The sequence below is a fragment of the Chelonia mydas genome, chromosome 4 (genome assembly GCF_015237465.2).
Source record: "Chelonia mydas isolate rCheMyd1 chromosome 4, rCheMyd1.pri.v2, whole genome shotgun sequence".
Taxonomy (NCBI): Eukaryota; Metazoa; Chordata; order Testudines; family Cheloniidae; genus Chelonia; species Chelonia mydas.
The window spans coordinates 12,988,449-13,010,971 of NC_057852.1; the positions used below are offsets into that span (position 1 = coordinate 12,988,449).

Genomic DNA, 22,523 nt, shown 5'->3' on the forward strand with positions numbered 1-22,523 from the left:
TTGCTGTGACTAAATATTATTTGTTCACTCCTTTGTATCTCTGAATTTTTTGCTACTTAATACTTCTTTGGGGCGGGGGAGAAGTACAAAAATGATTATAGAACCTCTGAATACATTGAGTTCGGTCAGTTGAGGAGGCACAGAGTCAGAAACAGTAGTGCAGTTGACTGTAAATGGAGTTTACCCCTTCTGTTTTGGAGAATATTGAGTTATTTTAGGTGTTTAGCCCCTTTTTTACCACTACACCACTGATCAGAAATAATTCTAGTCATGTTCCCTCAAAATCCAGTATTAGAAAGCATCTGTTACTAATTCACAATAGTCCTTTTGTTCCTATGACTCCAACAATACTGGGCAAGTTTCTTGTATATGCAGACTGCAGTTTTCTAAAGTCCAAAGCTAAAATATTTCTGACTACTAACAATATGCCTGTCTGAAAAACAAATGCTCCACTGAACCACATCAGAACCATGATGCCAGGAATACATCCTCTACTCACTGAAGTCATGGAGCTCATCTGCACTCCACATCTTTGCCCATCAGTTCAGTAGGAGAAATGATGCTATAAAGCAGTGGTTTTCAACCGGGGGGATGCAGAGGTCTTCCAGGGGGTACATCAACTCATCTGTATGTTTGCCTAGTTTTACAACAGGCTACATAAAAAGCGCTAATGAAGTCAGTACAAACTAAAAGGTCATACGGACAATGGCTTGTTTATTCTGCTCTGTATGCTATAGTGAAATGTAAGTACAATATTTATATTCCAGTTGATTTATTTTATAATTATACGGTAAAATGAGAAAATAAGCAATGTGTCCATAATAGTGTGCTGTGACACTTTGGGATTTTTATGTCTGGTTTTGATAGCAAGATGTTTTTAAGTGAGGGGAAACTTGGGGTACACAAGACAAATCGGACTCCTGAAAGGGGAGCAGTAGTCTGGAAAGGTTGAGAGCCACTGCTATAAAGAGCAGCCGTCCCCACACAAATTCATCCCTTTCAGAACTGTGAAGACCAAACCCCATGGAGCACCCAGAGAAGAAGGTTAGGGGTGTGCATGGCACTGAGCCAACAGAGTCCCCCATGTGCCTCAGACCAGGCCCAGTGATGACAAAGATCGCGCCAAGAGAGATAACACATCTTTCTTTTTTTTTTAAGCATATAGTTTAATGTAAAAATGATGGAATTCCAAAGTGTACAGGAATAAGAAAACTGGAACATGCGCCTCAACATTTTCCCATTCATTGAACAAAACAATTAACAACCTACACAACAGCAGGAACATGAAATATTCTATTTTCATAAGGAATTAGCATATTAGAAAAAAATCCAGATGAATCAAAATAACTTAAATAAATAGATTACTCAAAGATTAACTTGTTAAATAGAGATTATTTATATATAAACATTGATGTGCTATAGCACAATAAATAATGCCCCCCAAATTACAGCACTTTGGCTGCTTAATTTCTGAAAGCCACAAAATCCCAGCCAATAGCTAGCCTCAGGCTGGCTAGGACTCACTGTGCTGTTGATGCAACATACTCGTGCAGGGGAGGGGTAACTGTTACCAGTTTACTGCTCTACTAGTAAAAGAGCAAGGCTTAGACTAAATACAGCTGTGCTGCGAGTGCATTGCACTCATACAACCCTGTTCAGCTTAAGGGGTTTCCAAAGGGTCTTCATTTCCCTCAGCAAATCCCTTTTCTCTACCCAGGGTTTTCAACTTCAGAAAGTGGCATATCCCATAGACAACTGAGCCTTCTTTTTTTTTAAAAAAAAAAAAAGTCTCTTAACATGATGCTCCTCAATAAATAAATACATAAATAGACTGCTAGCTGGAATCTGCCTGAAAACATATTAACAGAAGGAGGTGGGCTGCTTGCAGACTGGCACTTTCACAGAGAGGTTTCCTTCAAGGGGAAACTGGAGAACATCAGAGATTTTTCTTCTTTGGCTTCTCTTAGCGTTTTGCCTCACCATTGGCTTCAGCTCTGGAAAGAAGGGGAGAAAAGGAACTGTTTAAAAATCTGTTCATGGAACAATTATCACTAATTAGAACATGAGAATTCCTGGGGCTCTGAGCCTGCTCTCAACCCTATCAACTGAAACTTCATTAACTTTGACATAGTTCCTCTTTGTTCACACCAAAGGAAAGTCAGCTGGAGGGGGTGGGGACGGGGGAGGGGCAGTTCAGAAGCACTGAGCACCTGTGAGTCCAATAGTCTCCAGAAGGACTTGCAGCTGCCCAGCATATGTGGCCATTATCAATGACTTGCCCAAGCTCACACAGGAAGTCTGGAGCAGAGTAGGGAACAGGAAGAACCTAGTTCCATAATCTAACCACTAGGCCACCTTTAAGGTAGGATATGGTTATATATTGGATTGAGACAGACAAGTTTTGGGAGAGATTACTGTGCCCTGAGGAGAGGTAACTTTTAAGCAGTTTGTGCTAAAGAACCACCTAGTTCTGCCTTTAAAGTAACTTTTCAGGAAATCGTTCTGAGAATGAATGACTCACTTGTCCAAAATTGCTTTAATGATGATCTTCACCCACGAAGCAGTGGGTTCCAAACACACTTCTCTGCCGTCCTTAAGAGTAGCGCTGCAAAGAAGGAAAAACAAAGGTCAGGCATTTATCTACTTGGTGGACTCTCATCAGGATATCTTTCAACCTTTTAAAATACAGGCAAGGCTGGGGTCAGCTGACAGTTCCATTGACTTCACTAGAGAGCCACACCAATTTACAGTAGCTAAGGATCTGGCCCGACATCATTTGTTTGGTTAAAAATGTTCCAGGTGTGGAGGGGGAAAAAAAATCTCCCTATATATATGCCTTCCTGTTTTTTTAATATTGCCCGGTATCTTTATCTGTACATGTGTAGATATAAAAGGTCTTTATCTCCATTGGTATTGCTTTTTATGTAAAGGGCTGAATCCTGCATTCCTCTGGTAGGGAAACCACCTATGTACTCAGTAGGGAATTTACAGTGGGAGTTTTGTCTGTAGAAGTACTGGAGGAATTGGGTTGAAAGGTTGTATTGGGTATTAATAATTTTTCCTGCCCTTCTAATGCGGGTTCTAGAACTCGATAGATTATTCCCCATGGGGATTTGTATTTCCACCCCAGAGATGCTGGACACTATGAAAAGCAAAGTGCATTACCTAATATTTTGTCTTTAGAAAGAATAAAAATCACTCTTAGGGAGTCTCCCTGAGTGGTGTGGGCCTGCTAGTGCTCCTCACCCCCTTGAAAACTCCTGGCCCAGCACAATGCAAAGCAGTCTCCTCCTAGTTTAGCAGCAGGTAGAATTTTGCAAAACTACTTACATGATTTCAACGTTCTGGCAGTGAGGTCCGCTCGGGGTCAGCTTCACGTCCCGAATGTTCCTGGGAGGGATGAACTTGGAATGCGTGCTGATGCACTGGCATCGGAGCTCATTCCCCATCCTTGCCAGACTCATCCCTGGAAAAGAACAAGAGTTGTGTGGGGTTAGCTGGGTATCTTGCCATCTATATATCCGAAGCAGAGCATTTGGTTTTGCTTGTTGCTTGATCAGGCATACTTGGTCTCTGTTTCTTCACAAGGGTCTTGGCTAAAAGGTTACCTTTGTCCTTACCTCTAAAACCTCTAATTATGAAAAAGTATGGAGAGCGGTTGATGCTGCTGCAAAATAATGTTTGGATTTTTTTTTAAAGAAAATTCTAAGTTACCAGGTTTTTTGTTGGTTTTTTGTTTTAAACTTGGCCACATTCTTATCTAGTTACAATGACGATGAGTCTAGATTTAAAATCATGTCACTGAGGATAAGATCTGGCCCCTTGCTTTCATCAGTTTTGAGGACTACCTCTGATCATGTTCTGTGCTCCTATTGCTTATTCCCCACTCCAGGTTGCATCCTCCTGTGTTTGAGACAACGTGGTGTCACAAACAGGATGATGGACTCATGCAGGAAAGGAGCAAGAGGCGCAGATGAACATTGTAATCAGACGAGCCCGCCTTCGGTCCAATGCCTTTAGAACCAGGGGAAAAGCAGATAGGCTTCTGCATCATTTGCACTAACTTTCTAGAGCAAGTAGAATATTTCTCAACATTTCCCACCAGGTGTCAGCAGCTCTTCAGAGCAGTGACTGACTTATAGCTCTCTCCAAGGATGATCATTTGAAAAAAGTTTTAACAAGACATCAACTTTTTAAAAATCAGCCTAAAAATGTCTCTCCACGCATAATATGTGCATAACTAAGCAAAGTCCTTTGAGCCCGAGGAGGGGTTTTGCTTACCTTCTGACACTGTTGCATAGACTAGGAAAAGAGCCAGGACAGCAACAACCAATTTACAGCTCATGATGAGAGGCAAGGCGAGCTTTCCTCCTTGATTGGTCGGGCTCTGCTTGCCAGGAAGGAGCAGTGAGCTTCTCTTGTTATCTCGGAAGGTTTCTGATATCTGAGGTGTGTAACCCAGCCCTCTTATATACTGTCTTGGGGTGTGCACGATAGCTCTGTGTTTGGATTGTGTCAGAGGAAATTCCCAAAGTGTGCAAGCCCCTATTGCAAAATGAGTCACATGGCTGTGGGTAAAACCCCTTCCTAGATGACCGTGAAATTAGTTATCTTTCAAATATAGCTCCTTATTAATGAATTAAATATAAAAGCTGTACAACATCGCTATGTCGTTAGCTCGGTGTAACTGGTGGGTTTCTATTACTTATTATTATTCTTTTTATTATTAATTTGACTACCACTTTATATTCTTTTGTCTTATTATGTGGCTGGTTAAGGAGACATTCAACTCGTGACTTTCCCTGAGCATTTCTTTGATTGGGTATGCTGGGTGGGGTTCGTAGAAATGAATTATTCTTTAAATCCAGGTTTCAGAGTAACAGCCGTGTTAGTCTGTATTTGCAAAAAGAAAAGGAGTACTTGTGGCACCTTAGAGACTAACCAATTTATTTGAGCATAAGCTTTCGTGAGCTACAGCTCTGTAGCTCACGAAAGCTTATGCTCAAATAAATTGTTTAATCTCTAAGGTGCCACAAGTACTCCTTTTCTTTAAATCCAGTGGCCTATCTCACAAGCAGCTCTCTCTCTATATATATATTTTCGCTTTCTGAAAGTGGAGTTAGCTCCTGCTTTTCTATTTACGTTAATTTTAAATACCTGAAGTTGTGGCCCCACTAAAATCAAGGTCAAAACTCCACACCGACTTCAATGGGGTTGGGAGTTTTGACCCTCTGTTTGTAGGATATAGTCTTATTCTCCTACAACCGGCATTTTTTCCTCTCCACCCTAACCAGCAGTTTTCCTCTAACACAATGGTTGCTATGTAGTGTCCTCAATGTCTGTTGGATCTCCTCATGCATACTAAGGTATGTCCAGTGCTTGGTCAAAAGCAAAATCCTGTTACTCTTTTTTGTAAACTTTGTCTAGAAGTTACTGGTATGGTGGATGGTTATCAGGTGGACAGACTTGTTCCCGGCCACCCTGGGGCCAAGTTCTGAGGAGTGTAAGGAGCAATAGAGAGAATGAGACAGTAGTGGGCAAGTGGAAAGCATCTGTCCCTGGATGACTCTGCATGGCCTGCGGCAAGGTGTTCTATAGGGACACACCACCCCGGCTTCCCTCCATTTCTATCGTCTCACTGCTAATGCTCTGACGGGAGTACGCTCAGGCCTCCAAGCTTAGGCCTAGGCTGCCCTAGAAAAGATTTGCCAACAGAGCTGAACTGGCAGAGCTCCTCTGCCAAACGGTCCTAGTGTAGAAGCACCTTATACCAACAAAAGAGGGCTGCTGTCAGTGTAGCTTATACCGGTTCCCTGAACAAAATCAGCTATGCTGACATGAGGACTCTTTTGCCAGGATAACTGAATCTACACTAGGGCTTTTGCCAGTTTAGAAATGTTGTACAGAATTCATTCCCCTAAGTGACTTTAGTTTCTAATGTAGACCTGGCCTTAATCTTACATTCATTCCCAAAGCCACACGAGCTCACAAGCTCAGCTCTTGTGGCATATTCCCAGGAGCACAAGTAATCCCACCCCTAGGATAACTGAGGTAAGTAGGTACAATAAACACTTCTAACTGATAGGGATCTGTACATTGAACAGCTGCCTTTTGGATTATACCTTTTACTGGTTTATTTTATGCCCGTATTTGTCAGCTGTTAGTCAGGATGCATTTAGATTGCAATACATACCAGTTCTCCGTTTGTTATATCCCTTTGTAAGTGTTTACTTAAGGAATTACCATAGTTCTGTGTGTCTTTCTTATTGCTGCCAGTGAACAACTAGGAGTCGTAGCTGTCCCTTTACTGGGGTTCATTTAGAGAAGAATGGTAGATCAGTTCTTATTTTATCTCAATTGTATATTCCATCCCTAACAAGGGCCCAGAAATGTGAACTATTTTTTGCATGTAGTCTATTGGGGGCTGAAGTCTACAAAGCATAACTTAAAATACAGCTATTTTCCCCTCTCGGAATGTGGCTGGTGAACCATATTCATGATCTGAACCCACGGTGCTTAATTAAATGAAGAAGGTGCATGATGGAAAGAATAGCAGGACTAAGGGCAAGCGCATCCCAGTGAATCTGATTCCTACACCAGTTTGTGGCCTTCATCTTCTCCTGTGCCGGGGCAGCTGTGTGCCACTCCAGTGGTGTGCAGCTGCCCTAAAAGACTGGCTTCCCAGCTCGATCATTCCATCACTGGGGAGTTGTTAAGTGGCCAACGTAAACCTCCTAGCAGCTCTAGGGAGGGTTTCTGCTCCTGCCTGTGAATTTTAGGCTGCTTTTAGGGGACGACAGCAGCTGAGTTCAGAGCTGTTTCCAGATTGGGGCTGAAGAGCTGAACTAATCCAATTTCAAATATCAGAGTCAGGGCCGGATTAAGGTTGAGGGGCCTAAGGCTGATGGGAGGGTAGGGCCTAAGTATCAATGACATATTGCAAAAAAAAATTATGAAGTCATCAAACATTTCTCTACGTACATATTTACATATGAATTATTTATGTAAAATTAACAAGTTTATTCTACTCTCACGACACTCAGTTCTTCAGACAGATACTTCTGAGTAAGAGGTAGCCCGAGGAATGGTATGCTGTCCTTCTCTTAGGCCTCCTTCCTCCTAGATAGTGGAGTGCTCGTCTGTGTGAGGATGGACACTGCAACATTCCCCATCCTGTTCACCTCTTTCCACCCTGTGCTTCTACCCTCAGCTCTCCACATGGCACAGTGCAAAGCCAAGCCCTGCAGATGTTTCCCCCAAGCTACGGACTCTACACCACACACCCTATCTCACTCTGACTGCAGTCTGGGAGGCAGCCAGCTCTTATTATGGAAAAGAAAACCACTCAGGTGTAAAATCCACTGGAGTAGAGGAAGTAGTAGTGGGGAAATTACATGGGGTGGCATTGTATTATAGGCTGTCTTGTTCTGAAAGCTGCCTCCCAGTGTTGCACTGGCTGAGGACAATGAATTACTGTTTTCACAATAAGAAAAGGAGTACTTATGGCACCTTAGAGACTAACCAATTTATTTGAGCATAAGCTTTCGTGAGCTACAGCTCACTTCATCGGATGCATTGGTTAGTCTCTAAGGTGCCACAAGTACTCTTTTTCTTTTTGCGAATACTGACTAACATGGCTGTTACTCTGAAATCTGTTTTCACATTGAACACAAATATTATTTGTGGGATGATACCCAGTTTGTGTAGTTAATCTCCAGAGATTCACCACATCAGGCCATTCTGTCACCAAGCTCTTCCACAATTAAAATCAGAGAATAGAATCATAGGAATGGAAGGGACCTCGAGAGGTCATCTAGCCCAGTCCCCTGCACTCATGGCAGGACTAAGTATTATCTATTCTACAATGTGTGATCAGCAGCTCTGACATGCGGATTTTCAAGCATGAGTTCTGTGTGCACCAGCCCCTTACGGTTTGCATTTGTTTGTTTTAAGCTTTCTGTAAGAAAAAGATAACAGCTAGAAGGGACGCAGATCTTTAGATGGTTTCCCAGTCATACTATTTAGCACTTCTGTACTATATTAGCTCTTCAAAATGAGGGTACAAACATTTAACAAACTTAATCTAAAGCCTGTCAGCTTTGAATGACTAGGAGCTGACAAAACAGAGCTATTCCCTGTTGTGTTCTCTGCCCCCCTGAACAAAAAGACTTCATTGAAAATCAGCATCTTAAAAGAACCATTAAGGATCTTTCAAAAGAACAGTCTAACCAAGGCTGATGTAGTGACACCCTTGTTACATCAGGTCTGGGATTTCTTTAAAAGGCTGGTGTAGAATGAAGGGAGAGCTTCCTGTTTCGTTTGCATGTGTAAATCAAGCAGACCTGGCTTTTCCCCCCCCCCACCCAAAGTGCTCAGAGATTAGGGGAGGAAAGTGAATGAGATTCTTCTTAGACCAGGTGTGAAAAAGCAGAAGGGACCAAAATCTATTCTTGTGCAAAAATCTGTTCTCCCTGAAGTCAATAAGACTACACAGGTGTAGCCGTCAGCAGGAATTGGCCTGTGATCTCATTCCCTTCTCGAATCACACACATTCCATGCTTGCTCAACATTTTCCACTTGGGGAAGAAGTTAGTTTGAGTTGGGGGCAAAAAAATGAGGACTAACTTCAGGTTTATTTAGCTTTATGTTTTTGGAACGAAACTCAAAAGAAATCAAATGTGAGGTACTTTTATGATGGATTGAATGGCTAGAGAACCAGCAGCACCGGCCTTTAGCCTATTCAGCCAGTCTTTCTATCCTAGCCTGCTAAGAAGGGGATTTAAAATCCTTGAGGGAGAAACCTACAATATTGTGTGTAGAGCTTCCTCCAGTGCAACCCCTTAAAAGTACAAAGATGCATTGGCCTGTGGAACTAGGCTGAGCATAAGGAAAGAACCTGGTGGCCTGTACATGCCAGTACAAAAAAATACACCAAATCACAAAATTGGATTTCTTTGTTTTGTTTTTTTTAGTACAGTTCAATACAGTATTGAACACAGTGCATCATAAATATAAATCCCTTGCTATCAAGCAGTAGGACAAATGTATTACATGTATACATTTGTCAAAGTCATAAAATTAATATTTGCCGAAAGAAATGTAATGCAGGTGAGCATTTGGTTAAAGATTTAATGAATTAAGAACAAAACCCTGTCGCCGCCTCCCAAGCATTATGCAGGTGAAGACACACGTTTCCTTTCATCTAACTCATGTGAATCAGGAGGCGTGTTCCTTTAGGGCCAGCTACTGTCACCATTACTCACATTGAATAGTATCTTACTCCACAGGTGGTTGCATTGATTTCAGTGGGATTATTTGCAGAGTGTGATACTACTCCAGGGGAGTAAACTTCAGATGAGGTGTATCCGTTGGGTAACAGAGCACTTTTTCACTAGCTTCAAATTCCCTTTTAATACATCGGAAAGGTTGATCCTATGTGACTTTTTCTGCAACGTACTGTGATGGTGCTCGAAAAGAGAGAGACTGCTTGTGGTAATAGCTCTTGTGTTCCCAGATGGGCGAAACCTGTGGTTTACCAACCACAGTTACAGTGCCTGAAATAGTCAAGTGGTGGAACAACAATAGATTTCCCCATCGGTCGCTCATATAGGGCACTTTTAATTTTTGTTAGTTGGCCACCAACAGACTTAAATCCAAATAATTACCAAAAAAGAATCATAAAGGACACACTTTCTAGTTAGATTTGATCAAGTCATGTCAGTTAAGGTCAACTCTGTTGAAGCCAGGCTCTCAGCTGGTGGGAATCCATTATTCCATTGATTTGATTGGTGCTACACCAATTTACACCAGCTCAGGCTCTGTCGTATAGAGAAAAAAGGTAAAAATTACAAAGCTAATCTTTTTTTCTCTTCAAACGTATTTAGTATAAATGCAGTTTAAAAATACTGCATACTACACTATAGAACAATTCCTGCTCCCAAGGGCAACAGATCAGTAGAGCCCTGCGTGGATACAAAGTTTGTATCTGCATCTGATCCGCAATGCACAAGCATGGTCCATGAATATGCAGATGCAGACATCCACGGATATAAAATGATCCCTGGCAGTGCGGTCCTGCAGCGCGGGGAGATGCAGCAGGGTGCCGGCTGAGCTCCTTCCAAGCCACAGGGGGCTACTTTACCTTTCCTGCTGGCAGGAGCGCTCCAGCAGGGCCGCGTGAGCAAGCTCACTTCCCCTCACCCAGAGCCGGCCGTGCCCCCTGCCTGACCAGTAGAGCCTAAAAAGTAGGAGGGCCTAAGCTGTGGCTTTATTAGACTAATGGTTAATCCAGCCCTGATCATGCAGGGTTCTACAGATCAGGAGTGGCTTCTCAAGTGGGAGTGGCAGAAGTTGGAGAAGTTTTCAACCTGGGGTATGCAGAGGTCTTCCAGGGGGTACATCTCATCTGGATATTTGCCTAGTTTTACAACAGGCTACATAAAAAGCGCTAAAGAAGTCAGTACAAACTAAAAGGTCATATGGACAATGGCTTGTTTGTTCTGCTCTGTATGCTATAGTGAAATGTAAGTACAATATTTATATTCCAGTTGATTTATTTTATAATTATACGGTAAAATGAGAAAATAAGCAATGTGTCCGTAATCGTGTGCTGTGACACTTTGGGATTTTTATGTCTGGTTTTGATAGCAAGATGTTTTTAAGTGAGGGGAAACTTGGGGTACACAAGACAAATCGGACTCCTGAAAGGGGAGCAGTAGTCTGGAAAGGTTGAGAGCCACTGCTATAAAGAGCAGCCGTCCCCACAGCCCCAACACAAATTCATCCCTTTCAGAACTGTGGAGACCAAACCCCATGGAGCACCCAGAGAAGAAGGTTAGGGGTGTGCATGGCACTGAGCCAACAGAGTCCCCCATGTGCCTCAGACCAGGCCCAGTGATGACAAAGATCGCGCCAAGAGAGATAACACATCTTTCTTTTTTTTTTAAGCATATAGTTTAATGTAAAAATGATGGAATTCCAAAATGCGCAGGAATAAGAAAACTGGAACATGAGCCTCAACATTTTCCCATTCATTGAACAAAACAATTAACAACCCACACAACAGCAGGAACATGAAATATTCTATTTTCATAAGGAATTAGCATATTAGAAAAAAATCCAGATGAATCAAAATAACTTAAATAAATAAAGTTTGAGTTTTTTTTCTACTCAAAGATTAACTTGTTAAATTATACATATATATATAAACATTGATGTGCTATAGCACAATAAATAATGCCCCCCAAATAACAGCACTGTGGCTGCTTAATTTCTGAAAGCCACAAAATCCCAGTCAGTAGCTAGCCTCAGGCTGGCTAGGACTCACTGTGCTGTTGATGCAACATACTCGTGCAGGGGAGGGGTAACTGTTACCAGTTTACTGCTCTACTAGTAAAAGAGCAAGGCTTAGACTAAATACAGCTGTGCTGCGAGTGCATTGCACTCATACAACCCTGTTCAGCTTAAGGGGTTTCCAAAGGGTCTTCATTTCCCTCAGCAAATCCCTTTTCTCTACCCAGGGTTTTCAACTTCAGAAAGTGGCATATCCCATAGACAACTGAGCCTTCTTTTTTTTTAAAAAAAAGTCTCTTAACATGATGCTCCTCAATAAATAAATACATAAATAGACTGCTAGCTGGAATCTGCCTGAAAACATATTAACAGAAGGAGGTGGGCTGCTTGCAGACTGGCACTTTCACAGAGAGGTTTCCTTCAAGGGGAAACTGGAGAACATCAGAGATTTTTCTTCTTTGGCTTCTCTTAGCGTTTTGCCTCACCATTGGCTTCAGCTCTGGAAAGAAGGGGAGAAAAGGAACTGTTTAAAAACCTGTTCATGGAACAATTATCACTAGTTAGAACATGAGAATTCCTGGGGCTCTGAGCCTGCTCTCAACCCTATCAACTGAAACTTCATTAACTTTGACATAGTTCCTCTTTGTTCACACCAAAGGAAAGTCAGCTGGAGGGGGCGGGGACGGGGGAGGGGCAGTTCAGAAGCACTGAGCACCTGTGAGTCCAATAGTCTCCAGAAGGACTTGCAGCTGCCCAGCATATGTGGCCATTATCAATGACTTGCCCAAGCTCACACAGGAAGTCTGGAGCAGAGTAGGGAACAGGAAGAACCTAGTTCCATAATCTAACCACTAGGCCACCTTTAAGGTAGGATATGGTTATATATTGGATTGAGAGAGATGAGTTTTGGGAGAGATTACTGTGCCCTGAGGAGAGGTAACTTTTAAGCAGTTTGTGCTAAAGAACCACCTAGTTCTGCCTTTAAAGTAACTTTTCAGGAAATCATTCTGAGAATGAATGACTCACTTGTCCAAAATTGCTTTAATGATGATCTTCACCCACGGAGCAGTGGGTTCCAAACACACTTCTCTGCCGTCCTTAAGAGTAGCGCTGCAAAGAAGGAAAAACAAAGGTCAGGCATCTATCTACTTGGTGGACTCTCATCAGGATATCTTTCAACCTTTTAAAATACAGGCAAGGCTGGGGTCAGCTGACAGTTCCATTGACTTCACTAGAGAGCCACACCAATTTACACTAGCTAAGGATCTGGCCTGACATCATTTGTTTGGTTAAAAATGTTCCAGGTGTGGAGGGGGAAAAAAAATCTCCCTATATATATATATGCCTTCCTGTTTTTTTAATATTGCCTGGTATCTCTATCTGTACATGTGTAGATATAAAAGGTCTTTATCTCCATTGGTATTGCTTTTTATGTAAAGGGCTGAATCCTGCATTCCTCTGGCAGGGAAACCACCTATGTACTCAGTGGGGAATTTACAGTGGGAGTTTTGTCTGTAGAAGTACTGGAGGAATTGGGTTGAAAGGTTGTATTGGGTATTAATAATTTTTCCTGCCCTTCTAATGTGGGTTCTAGAACTCGATAGATTATTCCCCATGGGGATTTGTATTTCCACCCCAGAGATGCTGGACACTATGAAAAGCAAAGTGCATTACCTAATATTTTGTCTTTTAGAAAGAATAAAAATCACTCTTAGGGAGTCTCCCTGAGTGGTGTGGGCCTGCTAGTGCTCCTCACCCCCTTGAAAACTCCTGGCCCAGCACAATGCAAAGCAGTCTCCTCCTAGTTTAGCAGCAGGTAGAATTTTGCAAAACTACTTACATGATTTCAACGTTCTGGCAGTGAGGTCCGCTCGGGGTCAGCTTCACGTCCCGAATGTTCCTGGGAGGGATGAACTTGGAATGCGTGCTGATGCACTGACATCGGAGCTCATTCCCCATCCTTGCCAGACTCATCCCTGGAAAAGAACAAGAGTTATGTGGGGTTAGCTGGGTATCTTGCCATCTATATATGTGAAGCAGAGCATCTGGTTTTGCTTGTTGCTTGATCAGACATGCTTGGTCTCTGTTTCTTCACAAGGGTCTTGGCTAAAAGGTTACTTTTGTCCTCACCTCTAAAACCTCTAATTATGAAAAAGTATGGAGAGCGGTTGATGCTGCTGCAAAATAATGTCTGGATTTTTTTTTTTTTTAAAGAAAATTCTAAGTTACCCGGTTTTTTGTTGGTGTTTTGTTTTAAACTTGGCCACATTCTTATCTAGTTACAATGATGATGAGTCTAGATTTAAAATCATGTCACTGAGGATAAGATCTGGCCCCTTGCTTTCATCAGTTTTGAGGACTATCTCTTATCATGTTCTGTGCTCCTATTGCTTATTCCCCACTCCAGGTTGCATCCTCCTGTGTTTGAGACAACATGGTGTCACAAACAGGATGATGGACTCATGCAGGGAAGGAGCAAGAGGCGCAGATGAACATTGTAATCAGACGAGCCCGCCTTCAGTCAAATGTCTTTAGAACCAGGGGAAAAGCAGATAGGCTTCTGCATCATTTTCACTAACTTTTTAGAGCAAGTAGAATATTTCTCAACATTTCCCACCAGGTGTCAGCAGCTCTTCAGAGCAGTGACTGACTTATAGCTCTCTCCAAGGATGATCGTTTGAAAAAAAGTTTTAACAAGACATCAACTTTTTAAAAATCAGCCTAAAAGTGTCTCTCCAGGCATAATATGCGCATAACTGAGCAAAGTCCTTTGAGCCCGAGGAGGGATTTTGCTTACCTTCTGACACCGCTGCGTAGATTAGGAAAACAGCCAGGACAGCAACAACCAATTTACAGCTCATGATGAGAGGCGAGGCGAGCTTTCCTCCTTGATTCTTCAGTCTCTGCTTGCCAGGAAGGAGCAGTGAGCTTCTCTTGTTATCTCGGAAGGTTTCTGATGTCTGAGGTGTGTAACCCAACCCTCTTATATACTGTCTTGGGGTGTGCAAGATAGCGCTGTGTTTGGATTGTGTCAGAGGAAATTCCCGAAGTGTGCAAGCCGCTATCGCAAAATGAGTCACGTGGCCGTGGGGTAAACCCCCTTCCTAGATGACCCTGTAATTACTTATCCTTCAAATCAAGCTCCTTATTACTGATTTAAATATAAACGCTGCACAGCATCGCTGTAACTGGTGGGTTTCTATAACTTCTTATTATTCTTTTGTCTTATCATGTGGCTGGTTAAGGAGACATTCAACTTGCGGCTTTCCCTGAGCATTTCTTTGATCAGCTATGTTGGGCAGGGCTAGCAGAAATGAGCTATGCTTTAAACCCAGTGGCCTGCCTCACACGCAGCTATATATATATATATATATATATATATATATATATATATATATATATATATATATATATATTTCCCTTTCTGAAAGTGGAGTTAGTCCCTACTTTTCTACTTGCATTGATTTTTAAACATCTGACATCCTGGCCCCACTGAAATCAAAGTCAAAACTCCACACTGACATCAATGGGGCCAGGAGTTTTGACCCTCTGTTTGTAGGATATCGTCTTATTCTCCTACAACCATTCTCTGCCCCACCCTAACCAGGAGTTTTCCTCGAACACAATAGTCTCTTATGAGGATGAAACATCCAAAGTGTTCTGTGAAAGGAGTTGCACTGTAATTTCCCAAGCTGCCTGCCAGGATTTAGACCCTCAATTCCAGGCCACTTTGAAAATCTCAACCTTAGCACTGTGTCAGTATGGTTATTATTTTTCATGTTGCCACTGGGGCTTGAAGCTGGGGTTCGCAAGCCCACCCCGCTCCCATGCTTGGAGCCAGGCTGCAGCCTGTCACAAAAGTCAAAGCAACATTAGCACTACAAAAGTGACCCTTTTTTCCTCCCTTCTTGTCAACTGTTGAGAATAGCCCAATTCCACATTAATTGAATTGGCTCGTTAGCACTGACCCCCCACTAAGGCAACTCCCATCTTTTCATATGCTGTGTATTTATACCTCCCTACTGTATTTTCCACTCCATGCATCCGATGAAGTGGGTTTTAGCCCACGAAAGCTTATGCCTAAATAAATTTGTTAGTCTCTAATATGCCACAAAGACTCCTCTTTGTTACAGCCATTTTTAGTGTGAGAGTGAGCACAAGGCTGTGGTCGGGTTGGGAGCCTCGCTCCAAGATGCAGCACCTCAATACCCTGAAGTACTTCTGGAAATGTGACCCCAACAGACTATACAGAGAAAAGAATGGAACTGACTGTAACAAAGTGTTGGCAGAGTAAACACACACACAACCCCCAGAGGAATAATTTTCTCTCTCTCTCTCTCTCTCTCTCTCTCATTTCTTTCAGTTGCAATCATCTTAGGTGTGAACAGATGATAAGCAACATAGATATCATAGGGCTGCCTGCATTATGTTTATCTCCTTTAAGGAATTCAGTTGCAGGGACGCTTATTGTTTGTGATTTAAAGAAATTAGTATGGCTTTTGTGGGGTGTGTTCAAAAAGGAAAACACACTGGACTGAACACTGATCTGTCGCGTGATCCACCATAGAGGGTTGGCAGAGCATTCTGGGCTACGTGCCATTAGCAGAAATGGATCGATTTCAATGAAGGTAGGGGTACCATCAGGCTGGTAGGGGTACCATCAGGATAACTGAAGCCTTGATGCTTCTGCCTTCCCCAGACTGGCCCCACAATGATTTTCTTCTTCCCAGACACGTCGCTTCCAGATTCTCCAGTGTGTAGCGAAGCCCAGTCTGCAAAGCATGTCAAGTGTAGGGTTTATTATGTTCTTAAACACATGCCACTGTTTCAGCAGCATCATTCAACACATGGTGCTAAAATCCCTCTCCGGGTAGTACTTCCTGTTTGCTGCTGCTTCAGATTTCTGTGTGGAAATCAATTAAATCCTGGGAAACGCAGGTCATTCTGTGAATGCAGGAGAGAGGCAGGTATTCCAAGAGGCTGAAGGTTGTTATGCTAGGGTGGTTTATATAGATAGATAGATAGATTTGATTAAATTAACACTGGCTTGACCACCTGCCCTGAGCATGCTTTCTGGTGTGAGCTGTATTTCCTGAGATGTGACATGTATATCCTACTGACTTTATTGGGCTAGATCTTCAGTTAGCGAATATCCGCATAATATTGTTTGCCAATATTTTAGTGTACATAAACCTCTTTGTCAGCCAGCTACTTCTGTGTGATACAGGGCAACCAATAGAGTGGATTTCTATCACACCCGCCTCATTTTCCTTTAAGATCTGGGAGTCACAGCCACTCCTTTGCTCTAACCCCGGGAGTACCATCCCCTGCCCTCTCTCCCCAGCACCCTCACACAGCTGTGCTGCTGGCAGTGGGCGCGTCTCCAAACTCTGGCGTCACCTGCTTCCCTCACCCCAGCAAAGGGGATTGGCACCAGCAGAGTCTCCATTCCCCGTTGCTGAAGTCAGGAAGGGCGGCTGTGCCAGCACTACCAGTGGGGGGAACTGTCAGCACTCGCCCCCACTGCCTGCACCCACCTGCTCCCACTTTCCCAGGAAAGCCAATTTGCCCAGGGGAAAGGAGCAGTAGTGCTGAAAGCCGTCTTTGTTCTTTGGGGCAAGAGGAGGGAGGGGCTACTGAGAAGACTGCAGGAAATGGAGACCCACCCTCCCCCACTCCTATTCCCCCTCCCCACCCTTTTGTCCCGTTTGAGGGCGGGGGAGAGGAAGGGTTCTCCCTGCTCCTTGGTCAAAGGCCTCAGGCTTCCCCCTCCTCCCAGCCTCAGCCTTGTCTAAGAAAAAGCAAGAACTGAGGGAAATGTTGGCCAAGACTCTGGTTCCGCGGCGGGAGATGCAGTGTTTCCAGCTCTTGCCACTCCCTCCCAAGTGTTGGTCTGGGTGGGGCCAGAATTTAACCTTTGGTGTTTTTCTTCAATCTCCAGCTCTTGGAGTCAGGATGATACAATGATCCCATTTTTCATTTCATTTCACAGCAACCGCAACCGTCACCCAGAATCCTTCTAACCTCCTTAGGTTGTGAGTCCCAACAACATAATGTCCCTCTCTAGTAATCTGCGTACTTAGTCTAATAGCTGGTGGTTAATTTGTTTATATTTAGTAGTTGTTACTGTTTCAAGTAGCTTGTTAGTTAAGGGCCCTGGGGTGAGATTAGCTTGCAAAGCTTTTCTTCCCATCATAAAAGATTCTTCAATCCAAGTTCTCAGGGACAATTGCACAGACACACATTACATAAACAGACATGGAGATTAGGCCTTCTTTGCCAAGAAGCCAGGCAACTTTTGGGCGTGGTGCATTCAGAATCACATGAATGTCACAGCTCTTCTCCTTGCAGGAGAGAAAAACAGTCTAGCGGACTCAATGAGCAGGAAACTGTACTCATTCCACCAATGGGAATTGAAAAATTCAATACTAAGTTTTCCAAGAACGTGGACTTCCCCAGACAGACATATTTGTGACAGTTAAAAACAGGAAATGTCTGATATTTTGCGTTCAAGCAGGAAAGTGACCTGGATCTCTAGCAGACACATTCCTGAGTTGGTAACACACACACCATTTACACTGATTCAAAGGATGTTACAGAAAATAAGGCAAGAAAAGGCTCGAGTTATACAGGTGGGTTCCCCTGGGCCTTACCAGTTTTGATTCTCAGATCTACTTTTACTGTCAAATCACCAATTTATCACACTCCCAGTTTAGGAAGATGGTATCACAGAGTCCTGGTGGCCCGACTCTCCACCCAAACCCAGCTGCTCTGTATCTCTGGGCCTGGATAATAGCTCAATAGATAGTGTTCTTCAGAGGTGCAGAGCGTTCTTCTCCAGAGTAGAAAACTATCCACTGGGACTAGGTGCACTGTCAAATGGAAACATTTTTCCTTATGATCTAAAGGTTACCTCCAGGTCAGTGTTCTATTGCAGTAGCATTAATTGCCTCTTATCTTTAAAGCACTCAAGACTTCCTGTCTCTTCGGTCTAAGTCCATTTGGCCGCAATATCTGCATTTCTGCCTCCAGTAGAGGGAGGTAGATTTTTCTCTTATCAATCAGTGAACAGGTTTACGAAAGGACCTGCCAGGTTTTTCTTCCCGTGAGAAAGATCACTCCAGTATAGGACTTAAATGTAGTGCTTTCTTCACATATTTTTTTTTTTTCACATGGATAGAGTAACTACAAGACCACATCCATAATTTAATCTTAAAAGTACTGTCAGATTTTCATATCAATCAATTCATTCATTTACCAGTTTTCCCCCAAAAAACCTCATTCTTCACCTTCTGACTCTAAATTACATACTTTCAAAGTGAGGTCATTGTTTTTATTAGGTAGAACTAATCTTTTCCTAAAACATCCAGATTTTTCATTGTTCATGGTAATGTTTTTTTTCATCACTAAGCCTTTCAAAATGGGTAGGGGGATTGGATTGGAACTGCTTATGATATTAATAAGAATAATCCTCTGTCAAACATCTGAACTCACTCCACCAGAAATCAAGCTGTGTGGATAGCATGCTTACATTGGCCTTCCAGTACTGGAAGTATGTGAAGCAGCTGCCAGGTCTTCAGCTCGAAGGTTTCCAAACATTATTGGTCACCTCTTGGAGATCTAGATAATATTTAGTTCTGCCATGAGTGCAGGGGACTGAACTAGATGACCTCTGGAGGTCCCTTCCAGTCCTACAGTTATGATCTGACCCTTTGTTCAGAAGAACTGTTTTCCAGTATCTTCTCAGATAACTCCTAGCTCCCAGGAACTTAAAGATGACTCCTGAGTAATCATGCTGCATGGGCTCCACATGTGCTGTAACTAGAAAAAGAAAAGGAGTACTTGTGGCACCTTAGAGACTAACCAGTTTATTTGAGCATGAGCTTTCGTGAGCCACAGCTCACTTCATCGGATGCATAGCATATCGTGGAAACTGCAGAAGACATTATATACACACAGAGACCATGAAACAAAACTTCCTCCCACCTCACTCCCCCGCTGGCAACAGCTTATCTAAAGTGATCCTCAAGTAGAGCCATTTCCAGCACAAATCCAGGTTTTCTCACCCTTCCCCCCCGCCCCCCACACACACATACAAACTCACTCTCCTGCTGGCAACAGCCCATCCCCCTTTGAAACCCCTCTTTATAATGCGCATGATAATCAAGGTGGGTCACCTCCAGCACTAATCCAGGTTTTCTCACCCCCCCCTTTTCCAAAAACCACACACACAAACTCATTCTCCTGGATGAGCAGGAGAATGAGTTTGTGTGTGTGGTTTTTGGAAAAGGGGGGTGTGTGGGGGGGGGTGAGAAAACCTGGATTAGTGCTGGAGGTGACCCACCTTGATTATCATGCGCATTATAAAGAGGGGTTTCAAAGGGGGATGGGCTGTTGCCAGCAGGAGAGTGAGTTTGTATGTGTGGGGGGGGGGGGGGGGGAAGGGTGAGAGAACCTGGATTTGTGCTGGAAATGGCTCTACTTGAGGATCACTTTAGATAAGCTGTTGCCAGCGGGGGAGTGAGGTGGGAGGAAGTTGTGTTTCATGGTCTCTGTGTGTATATAATGTCTTCTGCAGTTTCCACGATATGCTATGCATCCGATGAAGTGAGCTGTAGCTCACGAAAGCTCATGCTCAAATAAACTGGTTAGTCTCTAAGGTGCCACAAGTACTCCTTTTCTTTTTACGAATACAGACTAACACGGCTGTTACTCTGAAACCTAGAAAAAGAAAGAAGTGGCTCTTGAAGATGCTCTGCACATGTGGCTGTCACATCTCACCCTCCATCCAGGCAGCTCAGAGTCTTATCCGTGAGGATTCTGGGTAGTGAAGGAACTGACTAGTGATTGGGGTCGCTGTGCCTTCATGCTGGGGGTGAGGGTGAGGGCATGCAGAGTGCATGTGTGATCACCACTGGCCACTGCTAGTGAAAATGTTCCAAACTCCTGTGCTGGGGCACATGAACACTGTAAGTGAGATCAACGTGCAGTAATTTCAATGAACCGCTGCCAGTTACCTAACCATTCTTTACATTTATTTAAAGGCTGGAAGGTCAAGGGGAGTTACTCTAACCTTGGAAAGCCCAGTCTGTTATAGAACTCAATATCTTTCTGACTAGTGCTGGAATTATCTAACCCTGGATAAAAGTTCATTTGAAATTGTCATAATTATATAACACAGTATTTGTGTAAACAAAGATATCACATACAGCTCAGGAAATAAACATGGAGGATGTATTTTTAATGATTAGCCAATATGGTCTATAGATACAGCACTAAGCAACTGTCACTTGTAAATTGTCAACTTTTGAGCAATGCAGCTGTTATCTGGGCAAACAAGCATCCTCTAAGGAGAGGGACAGCTATGATGATAGAGAGAGAGAGAGAGAGAGAGAAGCAAAGATGTTTCCATTAAAAGGTGCAGAAATAGTGGGATAGGCAAGAAGGTTCCCCAGAAACTATTTTTCAATGGAAAATTAGGTATTTTTAAAAAAATCATGAAAAGTGCCTGGTTTATGTGAAAATTTTCAGCTTTTTGTGAAAAAAACGGTTTTGAGCTAAAAACCAAAATGTTTTGATTAGAAAATGCCACTGCAATGCCTCATGGGAGCTGTAGTTTTAGGTGCCTTGTGCCTAGGGTGACCAGATGTCCCAATATTTTATAGGGACAGTCATGATTTTTGGGTCTTTTTCTTATATAGGCTCCTATTTTCCCCCCACCCCTTGTCCCAATTTTTCAAATTTGCTGTCTGTTCACCTTACTCATGCCCCTCTATGGGCAGAGCGTCCCCCTCTCCCCACCAGCTGGATTTTCCCTCTCATGATGCACCAAGTCCAGGCGATTCCCGCAGATGCACCATCCAGTTTGCCAAAAGAGGAGACCATGGTACATCATTGGGGATGTGGTCTGGCCAGGTCCCTACTGAGGAAAATGGCAGCTTGAGGCACCCAAACCACAACTCCCAATAGCTAGTGCCTACACAGACATTTCTTAATCAAAGTATTTTTGTTTTCAGATACAATATTTTGGCTTTTGATTTTATTTAACCAAAAACTTGAGATTTTCCTCCAGGCAGCAAAACCCCTATTTTCCAACCAGCTCTAAGAAATAACCTTTTCATTCCTGTATTTGCTCTCCTATCAAATCTAAGATTTTCACTAATTTGCTGTAGATGTATTTCATGTCTGGCAGTTAACATATAACAACTGTTCTATATGAAACACAGAGGATGTCAAAAAGACTGTTGAAGGGAAAGTACTGCCTGGTGCTCTTGAAAGAAACATTTATGTCCTGTTGGTTAAGGCAGGTGACACGTGGGGTGAGTGTTTATCTTGTTATGTTTCAGAGTAACAGCCGTGTTAGTCTGTATTCGCAAAAAGAAAAGGAGGACTTGTGGCACCTTAGAGACTAACCAATTTATTTGAGCATAAGCTTTCGTGAGCTACAGCTCACTTCATCGGATGCGTGCTATCTTGTTGTGGCTCATGGGCTGAGAGACTGTGACTGCAGGATCTCCTGTGACCACAAGGTGGGTAGAAAGAAGGCAAGACAACTGAAAGTAACAAGTCCAGTCACAAATAAGTGGAGAGATTGATTTGAGCACTGTAATTAGTGTACAGATAGTATTGTCTTGTTGGGACTGGTGTTGCATACTTTTGCAATCTTTGTTGTTTAAGAAAGAAACCATCTCCTGGAGTTATGGAGCTTTCATTTAAAAATGAAGTAAGTTTCTAGCACTCATGGTTGCAGAGAAAAGCTTGTGAACGTGACCCCCAAAGGCTCAAGAGCCAGAAGGTAAATAAAGAGTCCCAAAATTATTATTTTTTAAATCTCATGAGTTGGGGGGCCTGACTCATGATTTTTGAATGCTTGAGACTGGTAATGCCATGGACCAGAAGCTCCTGAACATTTTAATGCATATGGTGTCTGAATCAAATGCCTTTTGGTACAACTTTCAAAGGTGACGATTTGTTTCAGCTGTAGTATGCAGTGATGCTGTCTCTTTAAAATTTGTCATGTGCAATCCAGAGTCAGAGAAAATTCCTTTCCAGCTCCATAATATTTTTTTTTTTTTTGTCAAGTGACTGCCACTCCTTGCTGAAAAATAAGTCTCCATGCCAAAATACTCCACACTTTCATCAGAGCTGCAACAATAGCACCTTGATACTTGTCAAATCCGATTGCTCATTAAGAACAACAGGAGCAATTAAGCAACAGTGGAATTGTAATT

At 42.9% G+C, this 22,523-nt stretch overlaps 1 protein-coding gene and 1 long non-coding RNA gene across 4 annotated transcripts in view; one reads left to right on the top strand and one right to left on the bottom strand.

Moving 5' to 3' along the window:
• Nucleotides 1–1,141: 1,141 nt before the first annotated feature.
• Nucleotides 1,142–14,454, bottom strand: LOC102933740 (interleukin-8). Of its 3 annotated transcripts, none has more exons than XM_037896669.2 (4): nt 14,090–14,454; nt 3,331–3,466; nt 2,522–2,605; nt 1,142–1,994 (listed from the first exon to the last, which is right to left on the bottom strand). In XM_037896669.2, the coding sequence occupies exons 1-4, from the start codon at nt 14,151–14,153 to the stop codon at nt 1,964–1,966; spliced, it is 315 nt and encodes a 104-aa protein (XP_037752597.1). In that variant the 5' UTR covers nt 14,154–14,454; the 3' UTR covers nt 1,142–1,963. The 3 variants fall into 3 exon arrangements, with proteins under 3 accessions (XP_037752597.1, XP_037752598.1, XP_037752596.1); XM_037896670.2 differs by lacking the exon at nt 14,090–14,454 and adding an exon at nt 4,282–4,468; XM_037896668.2 differs by lacking the exons at nt 1,142–1,994; nt 2,522–2,605; nt 3,331–3,466 and adding exons at nt 10,943–11,791; nt 12,319–12,402; nt 13,133–13,268 and having other exon boundaries at nt 14,090–14,431.
• Nucleotides 12,094–22,523, top strand: part of LOC122465493 — a 78,942-nt gene continuing 68,512 nt past the window's right edge. Inside the window, exon 1 of the long non-coding RNA XR_006290394.1 lies at nt 12,094–12,159. This is a non-coding gene — a long non-coding RNA (uncharacterized LOC122465493). The remainder of the gene's footprint in view (nt 12,160–22,523) is intronic.